Raw genomic sequence first — 27707 nt, 5'->3', positions numbered from 1 at the left:
CAGAGTCTTACTGACTTAGTCACACCTGTGATATTTGTGGTTCCCAGAACCGTTTCTAACAAGCAGATGGAAGGTAGGAGACCTGGGAAAACCAAATATCTCACCTCCTCCGCCCTCCCAGGTCCTCTCCTCCCCCCTGCACAGGGTCTGCACTCTGTCTATGTCAAACACTTTGTGAAATGCCTGCTGAGAACTCAGCCAGAAAGTGAGAATAGTTCCTCCTTAGTGCAGCCTCAGCACCTGGCGCCACTATCTCCCCAACTTGTCATTACGTGTTCCATCTGTCCCCCCAGATAAAATACGAGCTCCTCGAGGGCAGGAACCATGTCTTAATCATCTCTGTGTTCCCAGCGCCTGGTCCCCGTAGTAGACACCTAATAAATGGGTGGTGAATGAATGAAGTGTCAACCCCAAATCAGAGGAGCATTTGTTCCAGGAACATTCAGGTGGTAGGCGTGCCCTCACAGCCAATATATCTGGCCCTGGTGACAAGCAGGCAACAGGATTGCCTAGGGACCTGTGAAATGTTACCTGAGCCACACCTCCTCCATCCTTCGATGGGTTCGGTACCACAAGCAAAGCTCTATGAGGGTCTCAGGGCAGATCAGAACCACATTAGGAACAGCCTAGAAAAGCAAACTGAAAATATCCATTTCTTCTCTCTGTCATAAATTGTTTTCCCAGTCACAGGTGAAGTTGAAATGAGCTTTGTCTGTTGACAATTTGGGTAGAATAACTTTTCTGTTTCATGAATTCTGAGCAGTGGAGGAGTGAATTTTGCTCTGGGGCATGGATAATGAGCAAAGCGCTGGGTGGGACAGGTGGGAACTGGGCGCTGTCTTAGCGGAGGAAGAATTTGGCCCTACTTTGGGCTTCCCCTGAATGGTTTCTGCCTGTCAGCTCTTTTCATGCAGGATGGGAGCTGAAGGCCATCCTGGCCCCCACCCACTGCCACCGACGCTGGAAGCCATTCGTCTAGCTCACTTAAAAGAACCAGAATAAATATAGATTTCTTCTTCCACACATTAGTTTATGGAACCTTCCTAATCCTTTCTCATTGCAATGCTTCTACCTGCTGCGGTCACATTCAACTTCATTGAAAAGCAGCAGGGAAATCATCCTTCGATAGAAAACTTTGTCAGTTAAATTTAGACTATGAGGGAACATCTATTCTAGTTCTACTAGCCTCTCTCTCTAAATGCAAATGTCGTCAGTATGTAGTGGGAGATGGTGAGGAGCCCCCATAGTGAGGAGAGCAGGCACCCTCTAGATGGCGAAGGAGGGAGACTCAGTGCAGGTCTGAGTTAAACTGTGCACAGAAGTGACCCCGAGTTCTAGTTACAAGTGATGATAGCTAAGTTCCAATTGCCCAGCTAGGGTGTCCCCTCTGAAGTCTATTTGTTGTAAAACTGCCACCTATTTGTTTCAGATGAAGGAAGGACATGCAGATGGAATGGAGTGGTCAGCATGGCCTCTAGAAAGAGGGAGGCTGGTCAGGGAGAAAGAGTTTGTGAAGGTTTTCTGTGCAGTCCCAAAAAGAGGATACCATGGCCAGCAGACATGACGTTTTAATTTACCCCATAATAGAGGTAAATTCATTTGACTAAGATAACTCCAAGAATATGTCCATTTAAACTATTCAGCTATAGCCCTTTGCTTCAACTCTGTGCTTCTCATGCAATATTATGACTTCTCAAAAAGATTTTTTTGCCCGGCCAGCATGGCTCAGTGGTTGAGCGTCAACCTATGAACCAGGAGGTCACGGTTCAATTCCCAGTCAGGGCACATGCCCAGGTTGTGGGCTCAATCCCCAGTGTGGGGCGTGCAGGAGGCAGCTGATCAATGATTCTCTCTCATCAGTGATGGTTCTATCTCTCTCTCCCTTTCCCTTCCTCTCTGAAATAAATAAAAATATTTTTTTTAAAAAAAGACATTCCATAAAATATATAAAATTAAAAATAATAATAAAATAAATAAAAGTAAAAAAGACGTTCCTAGATGTGTAGGCTGTGCTGCCCAGCACTCCTGGGTTTATGTAAAATCCACTTGACTTTCCTATTTCTCACTGGTGAGCACATCTCAGTTCCTCTGATTGACCCCCTCTGTACACACCACCAGGTGCTGGGTCAGGAAAGGAGAGGACTGTACTGGTCCAGCCAACATCCTAGATGACAAAGCTTTTGAATTCAACTTCAGGAGGATGATTTATCTTCCCTATCTCCCTCTTCAGAGGGCCAGTGTTACATTACAATCTTAGTGTCTTTTCTTTTTAATTCTTACCTAAGGTAAATTGTTAGGGTTTTTGAAGCACTCCTTTGAAGTGATTTTATTCTAAGTTTTTCTAATTTTTGTTCATTATATATTTGAAAGGGATTTCAAATTGCCTAGTGATAGAAAATGAAAACATACAAGCTATCCACGCCAACCTTAAAAATGTCTATAACATAGCATCATAAAATATAATTAGAAATCCATTCCAACATCACATTAAAGATCTATGACTTAAAGGTAATTTCTGTCATTTGAATATGATGGTGAGCTGATGGCTGAATTGGGTTCTAAGATAAAAGCAATTCATCCTGCATTAGGAGTTATTATCTTAATTGAATAATATCTGGATAATGCCAGTAGTTAATGTTATTACCTATTATCTTGGTGATTTCACCCCCTGTTTCCAGAGAAAATATAGCCCATTAAATGGATGGAAGGATTAAAACATAAAAAAGATGGAAGCTTTTCATGGCTCATTATGCCAAGGTCAGGACAGAAGAATGGCCCCGACCTTGAATAGGACAGAGGACCTGGCCTGGGCTAAATGCTTAAAAGAATTTCAAAGAAAGTGCTTTCAGTCATGGCAGAGTGCCTTGGGTTTCCCAACAATATATCCTTCTGAAAATTAGCATTCATCCATTCATTCATTCATTCATTCACTTACCCATTCATTCCTTCATCAACTCATTCATTCATTCAACCAACATATTTTGTACACCTCGTGAAACCATAAATGGTGTCAGACCATGGAGAAATAGAGGTAATTTAGTCAAGGAGGGAACGGCAAGGCTTATTGAGAACCTACTATATCTCAGACAATATTGTGGGAGCTTCCAGTCAATATCTGGTTTATTCTTCACTGCAACTCATATGGTAGGTAGAGTTTTCTAGACCCGTTTGAAACATGAAGAAACTAAAGGTCAGACGGGTAAAATGACTTGCCTCCGGCCTCTTAGCTAGTTTAAGAAAATAAGAAGAATAAGAATTCAAATTTAGGTCATTTCAAGGTCTAAGCTTTTGCACTACATCTAGAATTTGGACTCAGGACATAAACACATTTTTAAAAGTATAATGCAGTGTGATAAAGGATATACAGTAATATGGAGCAGGACAACCACACTGGGGAAGCTACATCCCCACTCTGGGTGGACTCATTAGCATTTTGGGGCATTTGGAAATGTTTGGGTGGTCCTCAACTATCCTCCAAATCTTCTCTACACACCGAACCCCATCACACAGTTGTCTTCATCTCCTCCTTATCAAAAACCTGGTCTGTATGCCCCCAATCTCTCAAGTGAAGGGCATTTCCCCCCACATTCCACATAAGTCAAGGCAAGAGATGGGATGAGGCTCCCCTTTATTTCCATTACATCCTCACACGTCTTCTTATGGAAAGAACCATGCTCCTTTGAGATTCCTCACACCAGCCAAACCAGTCTCTGTCCTGGTCTCTGCCACCTACCAACCTTCTGGTTACTCCCAGTCTTCTCTTGCATATTTTGGGGTGGCATTTCTGTTACCCTTCACCTGCACTGGACCTTTTATGAATCACAAAATAGCCAATAACAAGAGTTAAAGTTAAAAAAAAAAAAAGATCAGGTCCCTGGCTGGGTGGCTCAGTTGGTTGGGGCATCATCCATCCACCAAAAGATTTTGGGTTTGATTCCCAGTCAGGGCACATGCCTAGGTTGTGTGTTCAACCCCCGGTCGGGGCACATACAGGAGGCAACCAATCATCTCTCTCTCTCTCTCTCTTTCTCTTTCTCTCTCTCCTTTCCTCTCTCTAGAAATCAATAAAAGCATATCCTCAGACGAATTAAAAAAAATCAGAGAGTCCACCACTGAGGCTCAACAGTTAGTTACAAATGATGGGCTCTTTCATCTGGCTCCAGCCTGGCAAGGAATCTGGTGGAAAAGAATTCTGAGTTTCATTTTCCTTATTTCTCTGAGCCACTTCTGGCAAGAACATTATAAGCAAATCAAGTTTTGATTAGTTGAAGCCTATTTGAGGGCTCTAGGAAATGCTGCTCATTCATTCATTTATTAAGCAAACATTTATTCATTATCTTTCTTGTGCCAAATCCTGTGCTGAACAGTGGGGAGGAGGGATATAGAGATGAATATGACATAGTTGCCCACCTGGAGGCACGCACAGTGGGGAAGGGGAGGGAGGGGATACGTGATATGTAAAAGGGTAACCGCTGTTCATGACTCAGGTCAACATAGGGGACCTTGGAGGCCCAGAGGAGGGGATGCACTAAACAGAAGGCTCGAGCTGCATTCTGAAGGGCCAGGAGGCATTATCTGGGTGAGAAACTGTTAAAAGGCACCTCAGGAAGATGGTGGTTTATGCAAAGGTACAGAAGCTTAAAGAAAGCATATCAGGCTCAAGCACTGCAAGCAGTGCAGCAGGAAGGCAGGCGCCCTAATGGCTGTGCTTGGACACCAAGGACCCTGGGCTCAGATTCTCACACCTGTGCTTTTAGCCGAGTGAGGGGAATGGACAGTTGGGTTTCTCTGAGCCTCAGTTTCCTCATCTACAAATTCCTCCTTATAGGACTGCAGGTACCTGGCACATAGACCATACCAGGCACTTGGTAGCTGGTTTGGTGAAGAGGAGGAAGTTCAGGATGGTGGTGACTAGGATAAAGAGTACATCTACGTGGAGGCAGATATGGAGGCCAAAGGGTGAATCCTTCATGTTCCATGCTAAAAACTTTGGAGTTTATCCCTAAAGCCAAAGGAAGAATTTTAAGAAGTGGAGTGACCTTGACAAATGTATACTGTAGAAAGATCCCGGTGAAGGGTTGGATTGGGGAATGGAAAGGTAATATTGGAGGCAGGAACGGAGTTAGGCAGGCTCTTGCACTAATATAAGGCAAGGTGGGGCGGCCTCTCCAGAGTGTAGCTGATGGAAGTCGGAAGCTGGAAGCCGTTCCTATGATTTCTCCAACTTCAATCATGCCTTTCCCTAGGCCAGGCCACTCACTCACAGCCAGGCCCAACTACACAAAGGAATGGAGAGAATCCTGCTCTTGTAACATTGGAATTAAGCTGCATTGGTGACTCCATAAATGTCACACTCAGGCACACTGAAGTGTCTGTTTTTCAGCTTAAAATGTAAAAAGTTACAGTGATTATCTGCGGGTGGTATACAGGTTGTCGATATATTATTCTTTTTGGCCTATCTCTATTATCTGAATGCTCTACAGTGCACACAGTTTTGTAATAAGGAAAACTCTACTGCAAAAAAGTTTTGTAAAAAAAACAAAACTACACATAGTTTGAATCAAAACAGCAATTATTTTCTTACTACCAGAGTAAGGAAATGCTCAATTGAATTACAAAATTGGAAAAAAAAATTGTTGATAGGCCCCAGCTTCAAATTTCTAAGCTATTTATTTCTCCCTTTTGCTTTGGGAGATGGTGCTGTGCCAACGAAGACATACTGGAGACATGTGAACAGCCTTGCGTTTGAAAAATCATAGTCGTCTTTATTGTTATAGCTTCAAGCATGGATTGTTTCCATGATTTATACTTCAGGAATCTTCAAGTGCAGGAAAATTGCCCAATAGTTAGAGATGATTGGATTGCTGATATTCTCTTCATAAGGAAAATAAAATATCTCATCCGAGAGAAGCCCAAGTGACAACAACATCTTCACACTCGGCCTGGGTTGTAAAAGTAAGAAATTGCAGGAGAGCCCTGGGGTCAGTTTAGTGAAGTTCAACAGGAACTAGACAGGAGTCTAAGAACTGAGATTTTTCGGCACCATGCCCCAAAACATTGAGTCAGCATGCCCAAATCCAGCGTTCTGAATTCTCATTACATACACATTTATGCTTCATTAGGCCATCTTCCTATGAGGTGGGATCTTGATTAAAATTTTTAATTTTTTAAAAAAACAGTAATAATAATAATAATGAGAATAGTTCACATAATTTTAGGGTTCATAAGATGTTCCAACATTTAATCCTCACAACAACCCCATGAGTTAACTTTAGTCCCATTTTATTTTTATTTTATTAAGGTATTACATATGTGTCATTATCCTCCCATTGGCCCCCCAACCCCCAATCATGCCCTCACCCCCCTATTGTCTGTGTCCTTTGGTTAGGCTTATATGCATGCATACAAGTCCTTTGATTGATCTCTCCCCTTACCCCCACCCTCCCCTACCTTCCCTCTGAGGTTTGACAGTCTGATCGATGCTCTCTGTCTCTTGCCTCTGTTTTTGTTCATCAGTTTATGTCGTTCATTATATTCCATAAATGAGTGAGATCATGTGATATTTATCTTTCTCTGACTGGCTTATTTCGCTTAGCATAATGCTCTCCAGTTCCATCCATGCTGTTGCAAATGGTAAGAATTCCTTCTTTTTTACCACAGCATAGTATTCCATTGTGTAGATGTACCACCAGTTTTTAATCCACTCATCTGCTGATGGGCACTTAGGCTGTTTCCAAATCTTAGCTATGGTCAATTGTGCCTCTATGAACATGGGAGTGCATATATCCTTTCTGACTGGTGTTTCTGGTTTCTTGGGATATAGTCCTAGGAGTGGGATCACTGGGTTCCCTTTTAGAGAGGAAGAAAGTGAGACTCAGAAAAGCTGACTGACAGGCCTGAGGTCACACAGCTGGAGAGTGGAGAGACCAGGATTCAGACCAGCTCTTCAGACTCTAACAACCAAGACCTTTCACTCTCCCTTCTCACAGTTGTTCTCTGTTATTTTACAGGATAGGGCGAAAGTAGGTTTACAGTTGTTCGTATTGGAAATAATACAATAATTAATAAATTATAATACAAGAACAAACTGCATTTTTCGTACTCACAACTGAAACCCTACTTTGCCCCACTCTGTTTGTTCATTAAATTCACTAATTGAAAGGGCGGATAGGGCCCATAGGAATTGTATTAGTTCCTGTTACTGTTATCACCAAGTGAGTGGCTTAAGGAAACACAAATTAATTTTCTTACAGTTCTGGAGGTCACAGTTTCCAAAGGAGTTTTGCAGGGTAAAATCAAGATGTTGGCCAGGCTGATTCCCTCAGGAAGTTCCAGGATGCTTTCTGCCTCTTCTGGAATGCGGCTGCTGGCATTCTTTGGCTTGTGCCCACATCACTCCAACCTCTGCTTCCATCCTCAGTTGCCTTCTCATCTTCTGTAGTCAATTCTCCCTGTGCGTCCCTATAATAAAGACACCTACATTTATGGCCCACTCAGATAATCCGGGATAATCTCCCAGTCTCAAGATCCTTAACTTATCACATCTGCAAAGTCCTTTTGGACATAAAAGGTTCCATTCACAGGTTCCAGGAATTAGAATATGGATAACTTGCGGGCTACTATTCAGCCTGCCACAGGAATATTTATTTCATGTATTGAGTAGTCCTTAAATGTAAAATTCTTTGAATTTAAATTTAGGCCACAGATCTTCTTAGTTTTCTATTTTTAACCTTTCACTTTTGAGGGCCTTGAGGCTTTAGTGTAAGCAAATTTGACTCGTAACTCCTCTTGGGAGTAACTTAACTAAAACTTGATCCTTCTACTATCTTCAGAGATGGAGGCAGACCGCAGAGTTTTTCCAGGTTGGGAAAGAGCATGCAGAGAGGTGCATGTTTTACTGTTAGGCTTCTCCTGCCTGTGGCGATTTATTGATCACTTACTATGTGTCAGCAACTGTTCAAGCACTCTACATTCATTCATAGCTCGTTTACATTTTACCATAAGCCTGTACTGTAGGTATCATTATCCCCATTTCACTGATGAGAACATCAAGGCTCAGAGTTAAGTAACATGTCCAAGGTTACACAATTAAGCCACAGAGCCTCTCAATCCCAAGCTCATAATACTATGCTGTAGCACTGGATAATTCCCCAACCTGAGTAAGGTATGAACTTCTTTTCAAGGGCATGTGTAAGCTCACAAACCCCCAGGGTTGAGTTGTTTTTTTACCATATTATTGTTTAAATATGTACAAAGATAACTAGATGTTAACTCTTTATGCTTATAGCTCTCATCCTATATAATAAAAGGCTAATATGCAAATCAACCGAACAGCAGAACAACAGGTCGCTATGACGTGCACTGACCACCAGGGGTCAGACGCTCAACACAGGAGCTGCTCCCTGGTGGTCTGTGCTCTCCCACAGGGGGAGCACTGCTCAGCCAGAAGCCGGGCTCATGGCTGGCAAGTGCAGTGGCAGTGGTGGGAGCCTCTCCTGCCTCCACAGCAGCACTAATGCGGGGAGCAGACCTAAGCTGGCAGTCGGACATCCCCTGAGGGCTCCCGGACTGCGAGAGGGTGCAGGCCGGGCTGAGGGACCTCTCCGCCCCCCTCCCCCTGCCCCGCAAGTGCACAAATTTTGTGCGCTGGGCCTCTAGTATGACTATAAAAGCAAAATAGCAACAATAACAACACAAACAAAACTAAAAGCCTTTAAAATGTTCATTAGTAGCATTGTTTTAATGTGGTGGGTGATGCCAGGTTGCTGAAATAAGTGACTGCTCACAACCTACATGCAACACTGACTGCCCGGACCCAGATCCTTCAGAGTTTGGCAAACCTGTATGCCAGGGTCCCCAAGTCACTTCTCCCACTCCTCTCCCAGCCGTGGACACCACACATGTCATTCAGGCTTTACCTGGTAAGAATGCCATTGATTTGTTAATGCTGCCTCTCTTTTTTTCCACTCACTGTAGCAGCTGGGTTCTCTGGGCAGCAGATTGAGTCAACATTAACTGCAGGAAGCTATCAGGGAGTGAATGCTCTTGGGAACCACACCTGTGAAAAGGCGGGAGTGGAAGCAGAAACAGACGGGGGAGAAGTTGAGCTGGGTTGCAGGCCCAAAGAAAGTCTCTGCCTATCCAATGGGTCCACCCCACTCGCCCACAATAAAGTTGTACAGAGTAGCAATAGGATGTAAACACAAATGTATCCTGGCCTCTGAGACTGCCTGGCGTGCTTGCTTATATGATCTTTGAGATCATCCATATTATACTTTTAATTGATTTTTTTAATTATCATCTATAATAACAAAAGGGTAATATGCTAATTAGACTGGACGTCTTCCAGACGTCATTCCGGATGTCCTTCCTGATGAAGCCACGGCAGAAGAAAGCCAGCCCGGGACCCGGGTGCCTGCGGGCGGCCAGAGGAGGGAAGCAGCCTGGGTCCTGGGTGCTGGAGGGAAGCCGGTGCGGGCAGCTGGGGGAAGGAAGGCCTACTCTTGCACAAATGTTTGTGCATCAGGCCTCTAGTTTATATATAAAAGGCTAAGCAACTGTCCAACCGGCCGGTAGGTATGATACACACTGACCACCAGGGGGCAGACACTCAATGCAGGAGCTGCCGAGCTGTGGTGACTTGGCAGCGGTGGTTCTTGGATGACGCACCCCGGAACCAGAAAGGAGGGAGCCTGATTCCAGGGTGCATCACCCGAGAACTGCCCTCTCACAATCCGGGACCCCTCAGGGGATGTCAGAGAGCCAGTTTCAGCCTGATCCCTGTAGGCCAGGCCGAGGGACCCCACCTGCCAAGGGGACCCCACTAACTCCACAGATGCCCTTCGAGCCACGGCACTGCCCCAGGTGTGGCCAGATGGGGAGGGACTGTGGGAGGTTGGCTCCAGGGTGTGTCCGGCCCATCTCACTCAGTCCTGCCCTATCCACCACCTTCTAATTACTAGTAATTTCCTTTCAATGTGCACGAATCCATGCACCAGGACACTAGTAAAGTATAAAATGTTTAAATTCCATAAAGAACTAAGAGACACTAACCATGAATTCACAGACCCCTGGAGTTCCTCAGGCCTTACTCTGAGAAAGAAGAACATTAGGAGGCATCTGGTTAGCTCTGCTGTGGATTACTATAAAATCCTGTGATGTCTCCCTGGTGTGAAAATCACAAAGTTTTACAAATGCTTTTTTGGGTGACAGTAATAATAATTTCCAAATCCTCTCTTAATTCACATGTAACATTTGGGAATAGGAACTTCCATTTATTGAACATTCATTCAATATATTTGGTCAAGCACCTACTATGAAATGGTCTGGTAGGAAAGAAATGTTAAGTGAACAAATAATAATGCAACATGATTGAGGTCATAGGAAAGGATGGTTTGAGAGTAGGGGGGCATCAAGAAGGTGTTACCAGATGCAGGAGGTGGGGAAAATGGGAAGATATTGGACAGAGGGTACAAAGTTTCAGTTATGCAGGGTGAGTAAGTCTGGAGATCTAATGTACAGCATGGTGAGTATAGTTAATAATATTGATTGTGTATGGGAAATTTGCTAAGAGAGTAGATTTCACCACACACATAAAAAAAGTCAACTATGTGGGGATCTCAATATGTTAATTAGTTTGGCTATGATATCATTTTACTATGTATATGTATATCAAAAAACCATGTTGTGCCCTAGCCAGCTTGGCTCAGTGGATAGAGCTTCAGCCTGTGGACTGAAGGGTCCCAGGTTTGATTCAGGCCAAGGGCACATGCCTGGGTTGCAGGCTCGATCCCCAATAGGGGGCGTGCAGGAGGCAGACGATCAATGATTCTCTCTCATCATTGATGTTTCTATCTCTCTCCTCCCTTCCTCTCTGAAATCAAGAACTATATATATATTAAAAAAAACCATGTTGTACATCTTAAATATAGTAGTCCCCCCCCCCTTATCTTTGTTTCACTTTCCACCGTTTCAATTACCCATGGTCAACCATGGTCCAAAAATGTTAAATAGAAAATGCCAGAAATAAATAATTCATGTTTTCTATTGCATGCAGTTCTGAGTAGTGTGATGAAATCTAGTGCCATCCACTCCATCCCACCTGAGACGTGAATTATCCCATTGCCAAGTATATCCACTCTATACACTCCCCACCAGCTAGTCGCTTAGTAATCATATAGGTTATCAGATCTACTGTCATGGTATCTCAGTACTGTGTTCAAATAACCCTTATTTTACCTAATAATGGCCCCCAAACTACTAGAGTAGTGATGCTGGCAGTTCTGATATGCCAAAGAGAAGCTGTAAAGTGCTTCCTTTAAGTGAAAAGTTGAGTACATACAATAAGATATTTTGAGACAGAGCACATTCACATAACTTTTATTATAGTATATTATTATAATTGTTCTTTTTACTATTAGTTATTGGCTAACCTCTTACTGTGCCTTGTTTATAAATTAAGCATTATCATAGGTATATATGTATAGGAAAAAACATAGTGTACATAGGGTTCAAAAGTATCCATGGTTTCAGGCATCCACTGGGGGTCTTGGAACATATCCCCAGAGGATAATGGACAACTGTATATAAATTTTTATTTAAAAAGAAGAAGCCAGCATTTAGAGGAGGAGTTGCTTAAGAAGAAAGAGATAAGGACATTCCAGGCAAAGGAACTCACAGCCTTGAGCCAACCTGCACATGACAGGTAATGTAGGAGATTTACGCTGAAAGGTAGGTCGGCAGAAGTGGGAGATCACAGTGAGAGAAGGCAGTGTGGAGTGATATAAATACATCTCAGTGATCATAGTTACCTTTTCATTACCATTCACCTTACATTACAGTATCTCCTTCAATCTTCACGTGTTATTATTAACCCACTAGAGCAGCGGTTCTCAACCTGTGGGTCACGACCCCTTTGGGGGTCGAACGACCCTTTCACAGGGGTCGCCTAAGACCATTGGAAAACACATATATAATTCCATGTTGTTTTTGTGATTAATCACTATGCTTTAATTATGTTCAATTTGTAACAATGAAAATATATCCTGCATATCAGATATTTACATTAGGATTCATAACAGTAGCAAAATTACAGTTATGAAGTAGCAACGAAAGTAATTTTATGGTTGGGGGCCACCACAACATGAGGAACTGTATTAAAGGGTCGCGGCATTAGGAAGGTTGAGAACCACTGCACTAGAGGACATATCCCACAAGAGCAGGGACTGTCACCTTGTCCCCTGCCCTATGCCCCCTGCCCAGTACAGCCTCTGACTGCACCTCTCCAAAAAAGGAGCTCAATAAGTATGTTTTACACATGAGAAATCCTTTCAGCGAGGATGAGTGACTTCCCCAAATTTACATAGTACATCAGTGGCTGAGCCGAGATTTGAACTTCAGTCTGCCTTACTCCACCACACTGCTCTTTAACTCCTGCTCCGTGGTGCCACAATAATGACTAGAAGGGGGCTTTCACGTCGGGGAACCTACTGTTACCAGGGGAAGCCCAGCAGAGGCCGGCCATGTATGTGTGATCTTAAATCCCTGGTAGGGACATCCCTTTAGTGACAGCCAGCAACACAGTTTCTCCCATTACCTCGATGATAATCTGAGTATATGGGGTCTCAGGAATGAGAAGGGTTAAGCTTTTAAAGCTTATCAAGTTGTTCCTTTGCATTTAAATAGCACCATTTAAGAAAGCAGCCTTATTTGAAGCTGCTGTGCAGCACACCGTAGGGTCTGCTTATTTCTCCCCCATCCAGGTCATTTAGAGCTTCATTACTTAATAATTTGTAAGCTTTTTCTGAAAATCAGTGGATGAAGGGAGATGATGAAGTGAAATATTATATTTAAGGACCCAGCAAAACAGGCTGACAGTATGATACCTGGGCCAGAAGCTTCTTAAGAGAGAAGGAGAGGGAGATCTTAGTGTACAAATGAGTTCTCATTTCCTTTTGAAATTGCTTTTATTTTAAAGATAATAAAGCCTTCCCTACTCTCTTCTCTGTCTCCGCTCACTCCCAGGTACTATGTCCTGTGGCTTTAACTACCACCTACTGTATATGCTGATGACTTTCAAATGCATACCTCTAGCCTGACCTTGCTCTCGAACTCCAGCCTCAGATCTCCAACTGCCTACATGATACCTCCCCTTGGAGTCAGCCTGGACCCTTTTTTGTTTGACACCCCACATCCAATCCATCAACAGATCTTGTTGCTTCTCCCTTTAAAATAATGTCTTGACCCTGGCTGGTGTGGCTCAGTTGGTCAGAGTGGCATCCGGTAATATATTGAAAGATCTCAGGTTCCATTCCCAGTCAGGGCACATGCCCAGGATGTGGGTTCAAACCCCAGTTGGGGTGCATGAAGAAGGCAGCCAGCTGATCTCTCTCTCTCTCTCTCTCTCTCTCTCTCTCTCTCTCTCTCCCTCCCTCCTCCTCCCCTCCCTCCCTGTCTCTGAAATCAATAAACATATCTTCAGGTGAGGATAACAAATAATAATAATGTCTTGTATCCAACATCACCTCACCCTCTCTATTGCTCTCTCCAGGTCCAGTCCCTCCCTCCTCCCCCTGGCCCTGTGACAGTGTCCTCCTCCCCTCCCCCACAGTTATCAGAATCGCTAAACGCGTGAGTCAGGCCACAGCATTCCTGCTCACCAACCTTTCAGCAGCATCCCCATCCCAGAGAACTTGCAAAAAGTGCCCCTAAGGCCCCCTGGGAGGGCAGCCAAGGCCGGAGGCTTCCTCTAGCTTGTCATTAATTAATTGTTTAATTAACTAATCCATTATTCATCCCTTAATCATTCCCTGCATACCTCCCCCAAGCCAGGCCGGCGCTGGGGACACAGGGAGGACACAGCCCAAGCCCTGCTCTAACACAGGCTTCCAGACTGGACAGGAGCTGTCCTCAGAGGAAGGTGGGGAAGGGAGACAGGGAAGAGGAGAGAGGGGTGTGGAAGGCTGTGACTTTAAGACCACGGAGACTGGGCAGGGTTGGGGCACTGCCCCTACAGGTTGCCTCAGGCACCTTCAGCCAGCCTTCCCAGGCTCCCGGGGCTCCTAGCAGCCAAGCCTGTTTGAAAGCAGCCCCTGCTTCGCCCCCTCTCTCCTGGGTGATGGCAGAGTCTCGCCTGCCCTGGCCCCTTTCCTACTTCCCTGCCTGGCCCTGGCACTAATGTTTTCCTAATTGCTGGACACAGAGAAGGAGGTGGGGAGAAGGGCCTGGGAAGTCAGTCATGAGAGCTGGCGGGACAGGAGAGATGGACATGCCCCACTGACCTGTTCAGCTCCCTGCGTAACTCAGACGAGAGGTGGGCTTTCGCGAGCATTAGGAAGGACACATTGAAAATCCAGAAAATGAGGTTAAGCCCGGGATTGGCAGTTTGGTCACCGAAGGCTGAGCTAAATCGATGCCTGTGGCTAATAGAGGGGCACGGAAGGACGGCCTCTGGCTCAGGTCAGGGAGTGATGCCCGAGCTCAGAGCTCTCCGCCTGCCACAGACCGCCAGCCGGGTGGAGGGCAGTGGGCGCTCTGATGGGCCCTGTCCCTCGCGCTTCGGAAATGCCAAGCTGCTTTCACAAAACTGCCTCTCGGGAAGATTGTTATCTACAAGCATTATGCAATTTCCCATCGGAATTACAGGCTGTGTTTGGAAAGAAATTGGATTTGAAATGCTTCTGTGCAACCACATCACCTTCTTGTGGATCTGTGAATGGGCTTCAGATACCTTCTCTGGCTTCCAAATAGCTGATGAGACAGCCGCTTCCCAGGGGACCAGGAAAGCTATGGGCATTTCCAAACAGCCAACCCCGGTTTCCGGGCGTTTCTGGGGGCCGACTCAGAACCTGGGAGCTCTGACCACGGTTCCTAAAGTGACCTCTGTGTCCTGTCCCTCATCCCTCCCTCTCCCACCTGCAGTCCCAGCAGAGTGTTCTGGCTGGCGCTCTCCTCCTGCTCGTCCAGTGCCCACCACCTCCACACCCAGGTCTCCTGTGTCACCTCACACAGCTCCGGCTCCACCCTAGGCTGAGGGGGTGCTGGTGGATTGGGACTCAGAGCCTCTCGTCCATTCAGCACGCATTCACTGAGCATGCTCGGAGCATGGTTCTGAACGCTGATAGTACAGCAGTGAGCAAAACAGACCCTATCTTCATGGGGAGACAGATGACAAAAAGTAAATACTAGTAAGTGGCCCATCCAGCATGGCTCAGCGGTTGAGCGTCGACCTACAAACCAGGAGGTCACAGTTCCATTCCTGGTCAGAGCACATGCCCGGATGGTGGGCTTGATCTCCAGTGTGGGGTGTGCAGGAGGCAGCAGATCAATGATTCTCTCTCATCACTGATGTTTCTATCTCTCCCTCTCCTTTCCTCTCTGAAATCAATAAGAATATATATTTTTAAAAAGTAAATAAGCAAAATACATAGTACCTAGGACAGTGACAAGTGTTCTAGAGAGAAGGTAGTCATGGAAGGTGATGGGGGTGTGCTGGGGGGCGAGAGGGACTGGGAATTGCTATTGTGAATAGTGTGGTCAGCAGAGGCTTCACTGAGAGGTGACATGTGAGCAAACTGGAGGAGGCAAAGGAATGAGTGTTCTGGCAGCTGGAGGACACATTCCTGACACGGGGAGCTGCCTGGCACGTTGAGGAAAAGCAACATGTCCAGGGTGGCCGGAAACAGGGTGAGCGAAGGGAAGAGTCATAAGAGATGGGGTTAGTGAGGGGACAGGGACAGGGAGATCATGAAGGGCCCTGGGGGCCACGGCACGGTCCCCACTTGCTGTGAGATGTGAAGCCATTGGGAGACTTTGACCAGAGGAATGACATGGCCACTGTGGAGCGCGGAGGAAGGTGAGGAAAGAGGCAGGGGGATCAGCCAGGCAGCACCTGCAATGAGTGATGATGGTGGGTTGGACCAGGATGGTGGCAGAGCAGGTGACGAAAAGTCATTGGCTCATAAAGACGTTTTAGAAGTGGAGTTGACAGGATGTGCTGACGGATCAGATGTATAATAGGAGAGAAAGAAGCATCCAGGATGAGAAACTGGAAGGATGGCTTTGCCATTTCATGGAGGGAAAGCGGGGAGGCCAGGTTTGGGGAGGGGACGATCAGGAGTAGGATTTCAGACACGTTGAGTTTGAGATGCCAATTGGACAGCAGATGAAAACGTTTGACCGTTGATAGCAAGCCCGGAGTTCAGAGCCAGGCTGAGGTAGAAGATTTACTTCAGTGGGCAGCAGTGCACATTTAGCTAGTATTTCAGGGCGTGGGACAAGATGACGGAGTTCAGAGCCAGGCTGAGGTAGAAGATTTACTTCGGGGGCAGCAGTGCACATTTAGCTAGAATTTCAGGGCATCACCAAGGCAGAAAAGAGAAGAGGACCAAAGGCTTGAACCCGGGGCGCTTCAGTGTTTGGAGGAAGGCGAAGAAGGGCCAGCAAAGGAGACTGGGAAGGGGAGGCCAGTGAGGCGAATGAGGAGGCAGGAAGTGCCAGAGCCAGGCAGACCGAGCTTCAGGCAGAGGGAGTGGCCAGCTGGGTCAAGTGCAGGAGGCGTCATAGAAGCTAAGAGCTGGGCGATGCCCATTGGCCATTGGCCGTGGAGAGCTCATTGGTGCCCTGACCAGAGCAGTTTCAGAGGAGACAGGTGAGTCTCAGTTACTTCACCTGAGAAATGGGACCATTCGCCTGCTTACCTCAGAGGGTGACAGTGGAAACCAATGAGACCAGGGGCAAACTATAAAGCACCAAGAAATATGAGGTGTCTGTTTTTATTTATGACCCCATAAACCCAGAGGCTGTTGAAATGATGGGAGGGACCGTTGGGCACAATTGACTTTAAAGATGCTTATAGCTCCATTATCACCTCATAAAATGGCTCATTTCCTGCTGCTCATCCCCAGGACACTCACAGAGGGATGACTTTCCACTTCCCTTCAGAGGTGGAAGCCATCAGAATAAATGTTATGGGTGGTAAGTGGGGATTCTGGGAAAGGGTAGAAGAAAAAAAAAAAATGGGGCCAAACACTGCTCATTCGGGTCTTAACACAGAATGACGAACGCTGCCCTCCCAGAGGAAACCTGGTGACCCTGCGCCTCCTGGGAGAAAAACTGTCAGCCAGGGGCAGCCACACTTTTGCTGGGGAAAAAAACAACAACACACACACAAAAAAGCAAAATGGGGGAGGAATGAGAGGGAGATAGTGAGGAAGAATAGTCAGGGGAGGCGGGAAGAGTATGAGTTTTGGAGTCAGACACTTCTGTATTGGAATCATGATTCCTGGTGATTTTGAACAAGTCACGTGACTTCTCTGAACCTCAGTTTCCTCATCTGCAAAATGGGATCATAGCTATTCCCCAAAGGTTTTCATACGAAACAAGCTGATGACTGCACAAAGACGCACGATGGGGCAGGGCTGTCTGTGCGCATGCACGGGTATCACTGTGCGTTTAGTGTCATTAGGTTTCCCCGTCTTTGGTATTTGGTAGCCAACAGTTTCTCCCCAACTCAAGGCCCCTGCCCCCACACACACACACAAACTTCTTCAAAACCAGGGCAGCACTAACGTTGACGGTCTTGTGAACACTGACAATCCTCCGAGTGTGGCTGCAATGTTCAGCTCTCAGATATGCTCCCACAGGCGCAGAGGCAGGGGCCAGCGTTGGGCCTGACCTTTCACCTGGACCCCTGCACCGCAGCTTCCCCACTCCTAGCTGCCCTCTGCTGGGGTTCCCAGGGCCATGGGTGTGGTCTCCCTGGGAACCCAGGCTGAGGTTTAAACTCTGCCATTGTGTAACTAATTTGGCCAAATAAATGCGTTTCTGAACTTTAAAAAGTCTGCCTACCTTGAAATGTGTAGTAAAGATTAAATAAGATACTATGTGAAGGTAATTAGCAAGGGGCCTAGCACAGAAAAACAACAGATCACTGTTATTGTTGTTTCTCCCTGTCTCAGTTGCTTTCCCTGTCTCATTATGGATTGCGTCCATTTCTCTTCCTGGGTGGCTCAGACTGCAGGTGTGGGGCAGGACCTGCGATGGTGGGAGAGCCCTCAGGGCCTCCCGGAGCCAAGGGACCTTAGGATGAGGAACAGGTGTGGTTCAGGACTAGAAGATAAAGGCAGAAGGGCAGGACCCAGGAAAATGCCTGCAGAGGAGGAGGTGAGGAGCAAGGCAGGGAGGGTATGGGAGGGTCCATGTAGGGTAAGGTTGGTTCAAACACCAGCCCCGGCCCTGACCCCCTCAGATTCACATTCTTGCTGTCTGCTCTGCTCAGTTTTGGCATCTCCTGATACCAGTGTGATTTCTGCCTCCAACCAGGCCCAAGCCTGTCTTCACTCCACATGAACCCTCCTTCCTCTGGATCTGACCTCAGCCCCTGGCCTTTGTGGGGGCCTAGCGATTCCCACTTGGTCCCAGTAACTAAGAAGTCTGAGTACGGCTGTCACATCTTCCCAATATGTTTATCAAAAGCAAAATGAAAGCACTCGTCCCTGTGAAGATGGACACGAGCGACCTGTAGTTTTTTGGGGGTGTTTTAATTTTAATGGGCGTATCTCTGGAAAACTGCTAACGTCATGCAAATGAGGCATGAACTGTGAATGCCTTGAAACACTTTGTTTGAAAGGGGTCCTAGGAGACATGTGTGAGGGCTCTAAGGATCGTTGAAAGATCCTTTCTGTGCCTTAGAGACTTGTGAAAATGGCTTTTCATTTACATCTGAAGTTTGGATGGCTTGCTCTGAATGTTAAATCCTCCATTCTTTAAAATGTAAAACGCCTAGTGCCCCAGTGGCCCCATCCAGGGCGCACCGAGTCATGGAAACGTCCCGTCATTTGCTCCCTGAGTTTCTGGGTTCTCCTGGGACTCTGTCGGTTTGTAGATGCAACTGCGCACCCCACTTTCTGTACTCAGGCAGTGCAAATCGATTCTAATACCAGCTTGGCCAGAATGTAAATAAGAATGAGAACAGCAGCTAATATTTGTGCTGATAGAGGCACTGTATTAGCACACTTTCTGAATGGTGTTATTTAATCCCGCTAACAATCCAGTGCCATAGATACTCTTGTTAACCCCATTTCACAGGTGAGAAAACTGAGAGGTCAAGAGACTTGCCAAAGGACATGGAACTAGTAAATGGTGAAACCAGGATTTGAACTTGGGTACGACTCCTGAGCTTGGGCTCCCAGCCATACTACATGCCTGCCTTCTGGATGAGTAAATACTAATGAGAATGATAGTATCCGGTGTGTCCAAGGGTGTGACGACATGGGCACATACACATTCTTGCTGGAGTATAAAATAGTACAGGCATTTGAGGACAAATTGGTAGACTCTGCCAAAATTTTCAACGTGCTTCATCTTTTAATCATTCCTGGGAATCTATGACACAGGAACCCTCGGGTTTGCAAAGACAGAAATACATGCCCAAATGTTCATCATAGTATCATTTATGGCAACAATTAAATATCTGCCAATAGTGTTGGTTAAAAAACATGCAAGAACATCCATGCTATGGAATTCTACACGTCTATAGAGTAAATGATATGGCTTTGCTTCTTCAGAAATTTACTCATCACCCATCCATCGCATTTAGATATGGCCATGAACACGCCAGGCACTCTCCAATCCCGTAGGACTTAGGTTCTGCCGAAGAATTTTGATGCAGCAACAAAAATATTTCGCTTTTAAAATGAATGTTGCAGAAGGCTCGTGCGTTCCTGTTTCATTGGATGACACGAATGATCGCAAACAAGGAACAATAAGCAGTTGATCCTGCAGATGGTGTGGAACCACCAGATGAAACAAATTCCAGCAGCAAGCTGTTCTAATGCCCACACGCGCGGACCCACCATCCTCCGGGCCTCCATAGCTCTGAAAACTAGACAGAATTTCATCACCATAAATAAACACTAATGATGGGTCCAAACAATTTTTGTTGAGTTATTCTGCAAAAAACAAAATCAATATGTCATTAGTTAGGACTCGAAAACCAAGATTGAATTGCAATGCAAAGCCACCGTAACTCCACGCACACTGATTTATTTTTTTCTTTTTAGCAAAGCATTTTTTTGAGGGCAAAATGATCATCATCAGACAGTATCTCGTCTCCTGGATTTCTTTTTTATTAGTCTTGACCAAGCTTACCATAATTTGAAGATCTTCAATGTCTTAAAAATCAACAAAAGGAGAGCTACGATGCTGTAGCTACTGACATGGAAAGATTCCCATGATGTAATATTAAGGGGAAATATAAAAATCATGGTGCAGAATAAGATATTCAGTATGAAAGCTGTATCTAATATATGCACACACACACACACACACACACACACACACACACACACACACACAGAGTTGCATATGCATAGTAGAAGGCCTGGAATGATACACCTCAAACTGTAACATTCTGGAGAAGGAGGCAGAAGGCAGGGTAGATGCTAAAGTGGAAAAAGCTCAACATTTACATTGTGTGCTTCTGTGGTGCTAATTTTGTCTACAACAAGCATGGATTACTCTGGAATTAAAAATCTAAAAAGGCCCTAGCTGGTTTGGCTCAGTGGATAGAGCATCGGCCTGCAAACTGAAAGGTCCCGGGTTCGATTCCGGCCAGGGGCACATGCCTGGTTTGGGGGCTCGATCCCCAGTAGGGGACATGCAGGAGGCAGCCAATCAATGATTCTCTCTCATCATTGATGTTTCTATCTCTCTCTCCCTCTCCCTTCCTCTCTGAACTCAAAAAATATATATTTGAAAAAAAAATCAAAAAAGTATACCAGGAATTTAAAAATTATCATGGAAGTTGTGGGGAGCTGCTGAAGGGTTTAGGCAAGGAATGGGTAGGTTGGGGGAGGTTGGGTTGGGGGAAAGCAAGAAGATACAGGAGACTAAGTAACCAGTGAGGAGACTGTGGAGGGGTTCACAGGCGTTGAACACAGTGGGTCTTGGGGCCTGACCACTGTGAAGGGGTGGGTGACGGAGGAATAATGGCGACTCCTGGTGTCTGGTTCAGGCAGCGGGTGGATGTGCCTTTAGCCCAGGTGGCACCGGCTGGAGGAGGAGCAGGGCTCCGGGGTCAGATGAAGAGTTCAGTGTGGGACGCGGAATATATGAGATGACCATAGGAAAACCAGGTCATGGGAGACCCAGCGCTGGCATTTGGGAGATAGGTTAGGTCTCACAAGTGACTTCATGATAAGCAGCTTCTCTCAGTTATTCAACAGATATTTATTAGGAATGAATCAGGGAGACATTCTCAACAAATAAGAATGTCTCTCATGAGAAGTGTAAACCTCTCAGGACTTAGACATGCTCTCCCTGAAGATGTGTGAATGTGGGGTGTTTGTGCACCCAGTGAGTCTTTCCTCTGATTAAAAGAGGGAACCCCAGGGAGGCCTGGGCTCAGGAGGAGGCTGCAAGGTTCCCCGGGGTGGCAGTGGATGGGGTGCCCTCTGTGGCTTGTCCCTGTAGTGCCCAGGCCAACCTGGATCTGACTGATCGCCTTCTTCTCAAGGGCCCACCACCCACCCACTCCTTCCTGGGCTGCAGGCAAGGCGTCCAGATCAAAGGCTTTTTCTAATCTTTGGGCCTGATCCTGGAGACACCTCTGACCTCCTCCCAGTTTCCTCAGGGCAGTGGGATTTTCTGGGCAAGGTACCAAACTAAGAAGAAATCCACCAACTCATTCCAAATGTGTTCTAGGCACCCACAGCCAGGCATGGCTCTAAGAACTGGGGCAGCCCAGCTGGTGTGGCTCAGCGGTTGAGTGCCAACCTATGAACCAGGAGATCATGGTTCGACTCCCAGTCAGGGCACATGCCCAGATTGTGGGCTCAATCCCCAGTAGGGGGTGTGCAGAAGGCAGCCAATTAATGATTCCTTCTCATCATTGATGTTTCTATCTCTCTGCCTCTTCTTTCCTCTGAATAAAAATATATTTAAAAAACAACAACTGGGGCAGAGCTGTGAGCCAACCAAGCAAGTGTCTGCCCTCCTGGAGCTCAGGGACCTCTTCAGTCAACAACAAAACTCTTGCTTCCCCAGCTGGTGACCTCCTGGGCTTTTCGGTGTGTAATGGGCAGTGGTGTCTGAACACTGCTGAGCCCAGGCCAGAGGAAGGGGAGGGAGATCCAGACCAGCTGAATCCACTCTGGGGAACATCCCCAGCCAGAGCCAAATTTGGACTATGGAAGTATTAAGCCTTGAAAAGAGTGTGATACCCTCTCACTCCCAGTGTGTAATTGAAAATAAAAACCCAAACAAATCTCAGAGTTTAGCAAGATCAGCAAAGTTCAGATCCTTCCCCCTACCCCCCCACCCCCCATGATGACTTAATGCTTGCCTTCAAAATGTTAACCGTTAGGTTCTTCCTCAAAGAATATTTTAGGTCCTTAGACGTTAAAGGTGCTCTACACACTGTCCAAAGCAAAATGGAGCATAATAGCATGAGTGGCACAGGGGTGTGGGCCCCCAGCTTTATTCTGGCCTCCTCAACCCAAGGAGTTTAATCCGGTGCCTGAGTCTCAACAGCAGGAAAGGCCTTGGGTGTGGCAATTGTTGGGGCCAGTTGTTGGCTGCATTGCAGCTCCTGCTACAGTCCAGGCCCCAGTCAGTATCTGGGCAGAGCACACAGTCTTCCCTCCAGGCTGGACACAATATGGGAGTCTGGCCATCCAAGGAGGAGTCCAGGTCAGAGCCTGGCTCCAGGGGGGAAGAGATGGACTGAGCTGCAAACCAAAGGTGTGGCTCAGTGGACCCATTGGTGCCCAGGACGCACCAGGCACACTGGACACTCAGCCCCACCTCCTGGGATTACCAGAGCTCCAGGGCTTGCCCACCCTGGGGCTGGATGGCTCCCACACCTGGTCAGGTAAAGCCTCAATAGCAGGTAAGTGAGGGGCGGTAGACAGTGTGACCATGTCAAAGCCCTTTTGTTCCCATGAGCCCAGCTCTCCTCACTAAGTGTCTGTGGTTTGTTTTTTGCAGAGCGATGAGGTCCTCACCGTCATCAAAGCCAAAGCTCAGTGGCCAGCCTGGCAGCCTCTCAACGTGTAAGTAACAGACAGACCCTGGCTCTGCCCTGCCCCTGTCCTGGCCTTGTCCTCAGAGCCACCCACCTAACGGCCACCCCATGCCAATTGGGCCATTAAAGTCAGCAACACCTCTTAGATGGACAAACAGGTGAGGTGCAGTATCACAGGTGCCCCTATCTTCTCAGGGATGCAGGCTTGGTCTCTGTTTCCTCCAATGGCTCAAATACTGCAGAGGAATCAACTCAGAATAAGGGTTAACCAGTAGGTATTCACTTATGTTCTCAGCCACAAATACGTGTGCTCACTCTAAGCAAATCTGCCTCATGGGAAGCCAGGTTTACCCCAGGTTCCACTCTCAGTCTCCATCTTTTCTGTCTATTCTATCTCTTGGAGATTTCATTCTCCCATGCATTTGGTGACTACCGGTATGCTGATGGCTCCCAAAACTACCACTCCCCCAGGTAGGTATGTAGGTAGGACGCTAAATCCATCCATCAATTTCTTGGACACCTCTCTGTGGATGGCCCACATGGACCTTGAATTCATCATATCCAAAATTGAGCCTGGCTGGTGTGGCTCAGTGGTCGAGCATCGACCTATGAATCAAGAGGTGATGGTTTGATTCCTGATCAGAGCACATGCCTGCATTTCGGGCTCAATCCCTAGTAGGGGGCATGCAGGAGGCAACTGATCAAGGATTCTCTCTCATCAGTGATGTTTCTATCTCTCTCTCCCTCTCCCTTCCTCTCTGAAATCAATAAAAATATTTTTTACAAAAAACAAAATAGAACCCATCACTGATTCCTATTGGTGCTTCCTTCTGAGTATCTCACAAATCAGTCCTCACCTGGCCATTCTCCCACCATTAGTTTCTCACCTGGTCTACTCCAATTCTCCCCTCTTCTACAGTCTCCCCCATCTGATCCCTCATCCACACCGTTACCAGAGTGATCTTTAAGAATTCAAGTCTGATTCCCTGACTTAGAATCCCTTCGTGACCTCTAGGATCAAGTCTGCACTCCTCAGTTCACCTGAGAGGACACAGGGAGCATCACACACTTCAGCCCCTGCCTCCTTTTTTGGGGGGGCTCATGTCTTACTGCTCCCTACTCTGCACCTCACTGCGGCCGCCCTGAATCCCATGAAATTCTTTGAACAAGGCTTGATATCACTTATCCTTTATGGGTACAAGGTCTGGAGCAGACAAAGTTCCCAGTCAAGCACTAGAAATGGTTTATGAGAATGGCTTGGCTAGCCCCTCTGTGGAGCAGTCTGCTTCCACTAACGGTGACATTGATGAAGATGGCAACAACATGGGGGATGTGTGAGATACTCAGTGGGAGAAAAGGCAAACACAAAATGGTAGGAAAGGAAGTACAAGAAAGACTCCAGCAGGAGCGGAGGGAGGAGGAGCACTCACACATGACCAGCTGGTGGCAGGGAAACTGTTGCCAGGCGCCTGGTGCCCACCTGTTTAACCATTCAGGAAACTAATGGCTCATCCCCTACTATGCGCCAGCCCTATACACAGTCCCCGCCCTTTGGAATGGCCAGCCAAGAGGGAGACAGACAATACACAGAGTTCTGCCACTCCAGGTCTGCTCTGCGCAAGTCCAAGTGGCACCATATGCACAGAATATGAATACTATAATGGCACTGTGGTAGCCTTGTGCGCTCCAGGGGATAAGTGTCATGGTGGGAACTCAGAGAAGGAGCCCACACCAGCCCAGGTCAGAGAGAGGTCATGAAGTCTTTGTGCCAGAAGCACCAAGGGGCTGAGTCTGGAAGGCTGCTCCTTGCCCTGGAGTGGCCCCGGTCTGGTGGGACTGAGGCCCTGAGTGGAGGCCTGAAGACAGCTGACCACGGGCAGCCCAGCTGGCTGCATGGAGGCTTCTTCTAGCTTGCTGTGACCTCCAAGCCTTGCTCTGGATCGCCTCTGAGGAAGTTGAGACCAGAGTAAGCTAGCCCTTAAACAACAGGGGTTAGGAGTGCCAACCCTCGCACAGCTGATAGTCCACATATAACTTTTGACTCCCCCAAAACTTACCTACTAATAGCCTTCTGTTGACCAGAAGCCTTACCATTAACATAACAGTCGATTGCCACATAGTTACATGCTTTATTTATTGTACACCGTATTCTTACAATAAAGTAAGCTAGAAAAAAGAAAAATGTTATTAAGAAAATCATCAGGAAGAGAAAATACATGTCCTACAGGACTGTGTGTATTTATTGAAAAAAATTCCCCATATATAGGGTAAAAGTAGGCTTACGGTTATGAGTATGTGAAAAACTAAGCTTATTCCTGTATTATTATTGACTATTGTATTATTTTCCATAGGAATAATGGTAAACCTACTTTGCCCCACCCTGTTAAGTGGACCCGGGCACTTGTTGTTCAAGGGTCGCCTGTAGTTGAAAACCTGCCCAGGCTTGGAAGTGCCTTTCCGTCAAGAAGCAATAGCGGCAGTGCCTGCTGCCCTGTGCTCGCGACTAGTGGGCGGGCATTTGCCTGTCTCACGCTATCCCACCAAACAACACTGATGTGCATTCACAAAACCCTCAGCCCTCTTTGCATAATTCACATCAATCATGACCACTCTGAATCCTGTTTGCTCAGGCTCTCTCCTCAGCTTCCCCCAGCTCCCAGGCTGCCAGAACCTAGATGCGAAGAGTTCCTCACCTCTGGTTCTCTGAACAGGCAGGAGCTCAAAGCCAGGAAGGGGTTGGGGGCATCTGGGCCACAGAGTTTGTGGATGACAAATTACACCAGTTAGGAAACCTTACACCATTTTCCCTTAAGGAGCCTGGGTTTAGAAAGATGTAAACTGTAAAGCAAGATGGTTCAGGAAGGAAAGAGGGAGGAAGGGAGAGAAGAAAGGAAGCGGAGAGAAATCCTTTTACCCTGAGCACCTACTATTTGCCAGATACCCTACGAGGCACTTACCTTCCTTATCCCACGTAATCCTTGCACTAACCCTATAATAAGCCCCGCAAGGATTATGACCCTCACTTTACCGATGATGGGACTGAGGCTCGGAGGTGGTATGACAGGTCCGCCCTCAGCATCCAGCTCCATCAGTGGAGGAGCTGGAATTCAAACAGTATCCAGCTGACTCCAGTGCCTACGCTCTCACTACAATTAAGTAACCATTCATTATCCATTTCTTAATCAATCAAAACATATAGGTCAATTGGACTTCTGAGCAGCATGAAATAGCAGTGTGACCACCAAATTGTCTTACTCCCACCAAAAACAAACAAACAAACAAAAAACAGAGTCTTAACTTTCACTTACCCTGTGTCCTATCAGGGATGCCTGAGCCCGGCAGGTGTAGCTCAGTTAGTTGAGCATCATCCCATGCACCAGGAGGTCTCAGTTCAATTCCCGGTCAGGGCAGATGCCGGGTTGCAGGCTCCATCCCCAGTAAGAAGCATGCAGGAGGCAGCCGATCCATGTTTCTCTCTCATCAATCTCTCTCTCTCTCCCTCTCTTTCCCTCTCTCTCTCTACCTCCGTTTGAAATCAATTTTTTTAAACTTAAAAAGAAAGGATAACTGAAACATTTAGTTGCTTCAACAAACATTTTATTGGGGTCTCCAAAGGAAAGTGCTGTGAGAGGTTCTTAGGGTTCCAGTGGTGAGCAAAGCAGAGCTTCTCATGGATTTTACAGTTTAATGGGGGAGAGACATTCACCAATGATGACAGATGTGACATATCTGTGAAATAAAGACATAAGCTGCCATCAGAGTGTGTGATTGGAACCTCAACCCAGCCTGGGGGTGGGGGGTGGGGTTCAGAGGAATCTTCCTTGAGGAAATGAGAATTGAGCTAAGAGTTAAGGAATCAATAGGAGTTAACTAGGTAAAGAAGCAACGCAAGGGGAGAACATTCTAGAAAGTCTAGAGAAACCATTATGTGCAAAAGCCCTGAGGAGGGAGCAGAGCATAAAGTACTAACAGGGTATATGGTGTAACTATATCCAGAAATCAAAGCTGAGCTTGGTGTGGGGCCAACCCATGCAACATCGGGGATTTTGATTTTTACATTATGAGTAATGGGAAATCATTGAAGGGTTTTGAGCGGAATGACAACATGATCAGATTTAGGTGAAAGTAACAACACTCTGGCTCCAATATGAAAAGGGTAAGAGGAGATGAGGTGAGCCCAGTGAGGAGGCGGTTGCAGAGGTTCAGGGAGAATTAATAGTGACTTTGACTAGGGTGGTGGTGGTGGAGATGGGGAGGCGCAGAGACCTGAGAATTGACAGGCTGTGGTGATCGGTTAGGTAAGGAGGATTAGAGAGGCAGACAGGGCAAGATGCATAATTAATGAGTTGGTGGGGCCTCTCATAAGATATGGAACATCAGATGACGTTCAATGGGAAGATCGTGAATTCGGTTCTGGATGGGATGTGTCAGAAATGGCTTCAAGATGGATGGGGAGGCGCAGAGACCTGAGAATTGACAGGCTGTGGTGATCGGTTAGGTAAGGAGGATTAGAGAGGCAGACAGGGCAAGATGCATAATTAATGAGTTGGTGGGGCCTCTCATAAGATATGGAACATCAGATGACGTTCAATGGGAAGATCGTGAATTCGGTTCTGGATGGGATGTGTCAGAAATGGCTTCAAGATGGCGATCCGTACACAGTTAACTGTGAAGCTCTGAAGGT

The 27707-nt window shown here is 46.6% G+C and overlaps 1 protein-coding gene across 1 annotated transcript in view; it reads left to right on the top strand.

The window, feature by feature from the left end:
- The window catches only part of SPON1 (spondin 1, extracellular matrix protein), a gene marked incomplete at its 5' end in the record, with an annotated part of 256193 nt that overhangs the window by 208426 nt on the left and 20060 nt on the right, over nt 1–27707 (top strand). Inside the window, one exon of the mRNA XM_005885895.2 lies at nt 22987–23051. Within this exon, the coding sequence (XP_005885957.1) occupies nt 22987–23051 (65 nt within the window). The remainder of the gene's footprint in view (nt 1–22986; nt 23052–27707) is intronic.

The sequence above is a fragment of the Myotis brandtii genome, unplaced genomic scaffold, assembly GCF_000412655.1.
Source record: "Myotis brandtii unplaced genomic scaffold, ASM41265v1 scaffold934, whole genome shotgun sequence".
NCBI lineage: Eukaryota > Metazoa > Chordata > Mammalia > Chiroptera > Vespertilionidae > Myotis > Myotis brandtii.
This window is presented reverse-complemented; position numbering and strand designations above follow the sequence as displayed.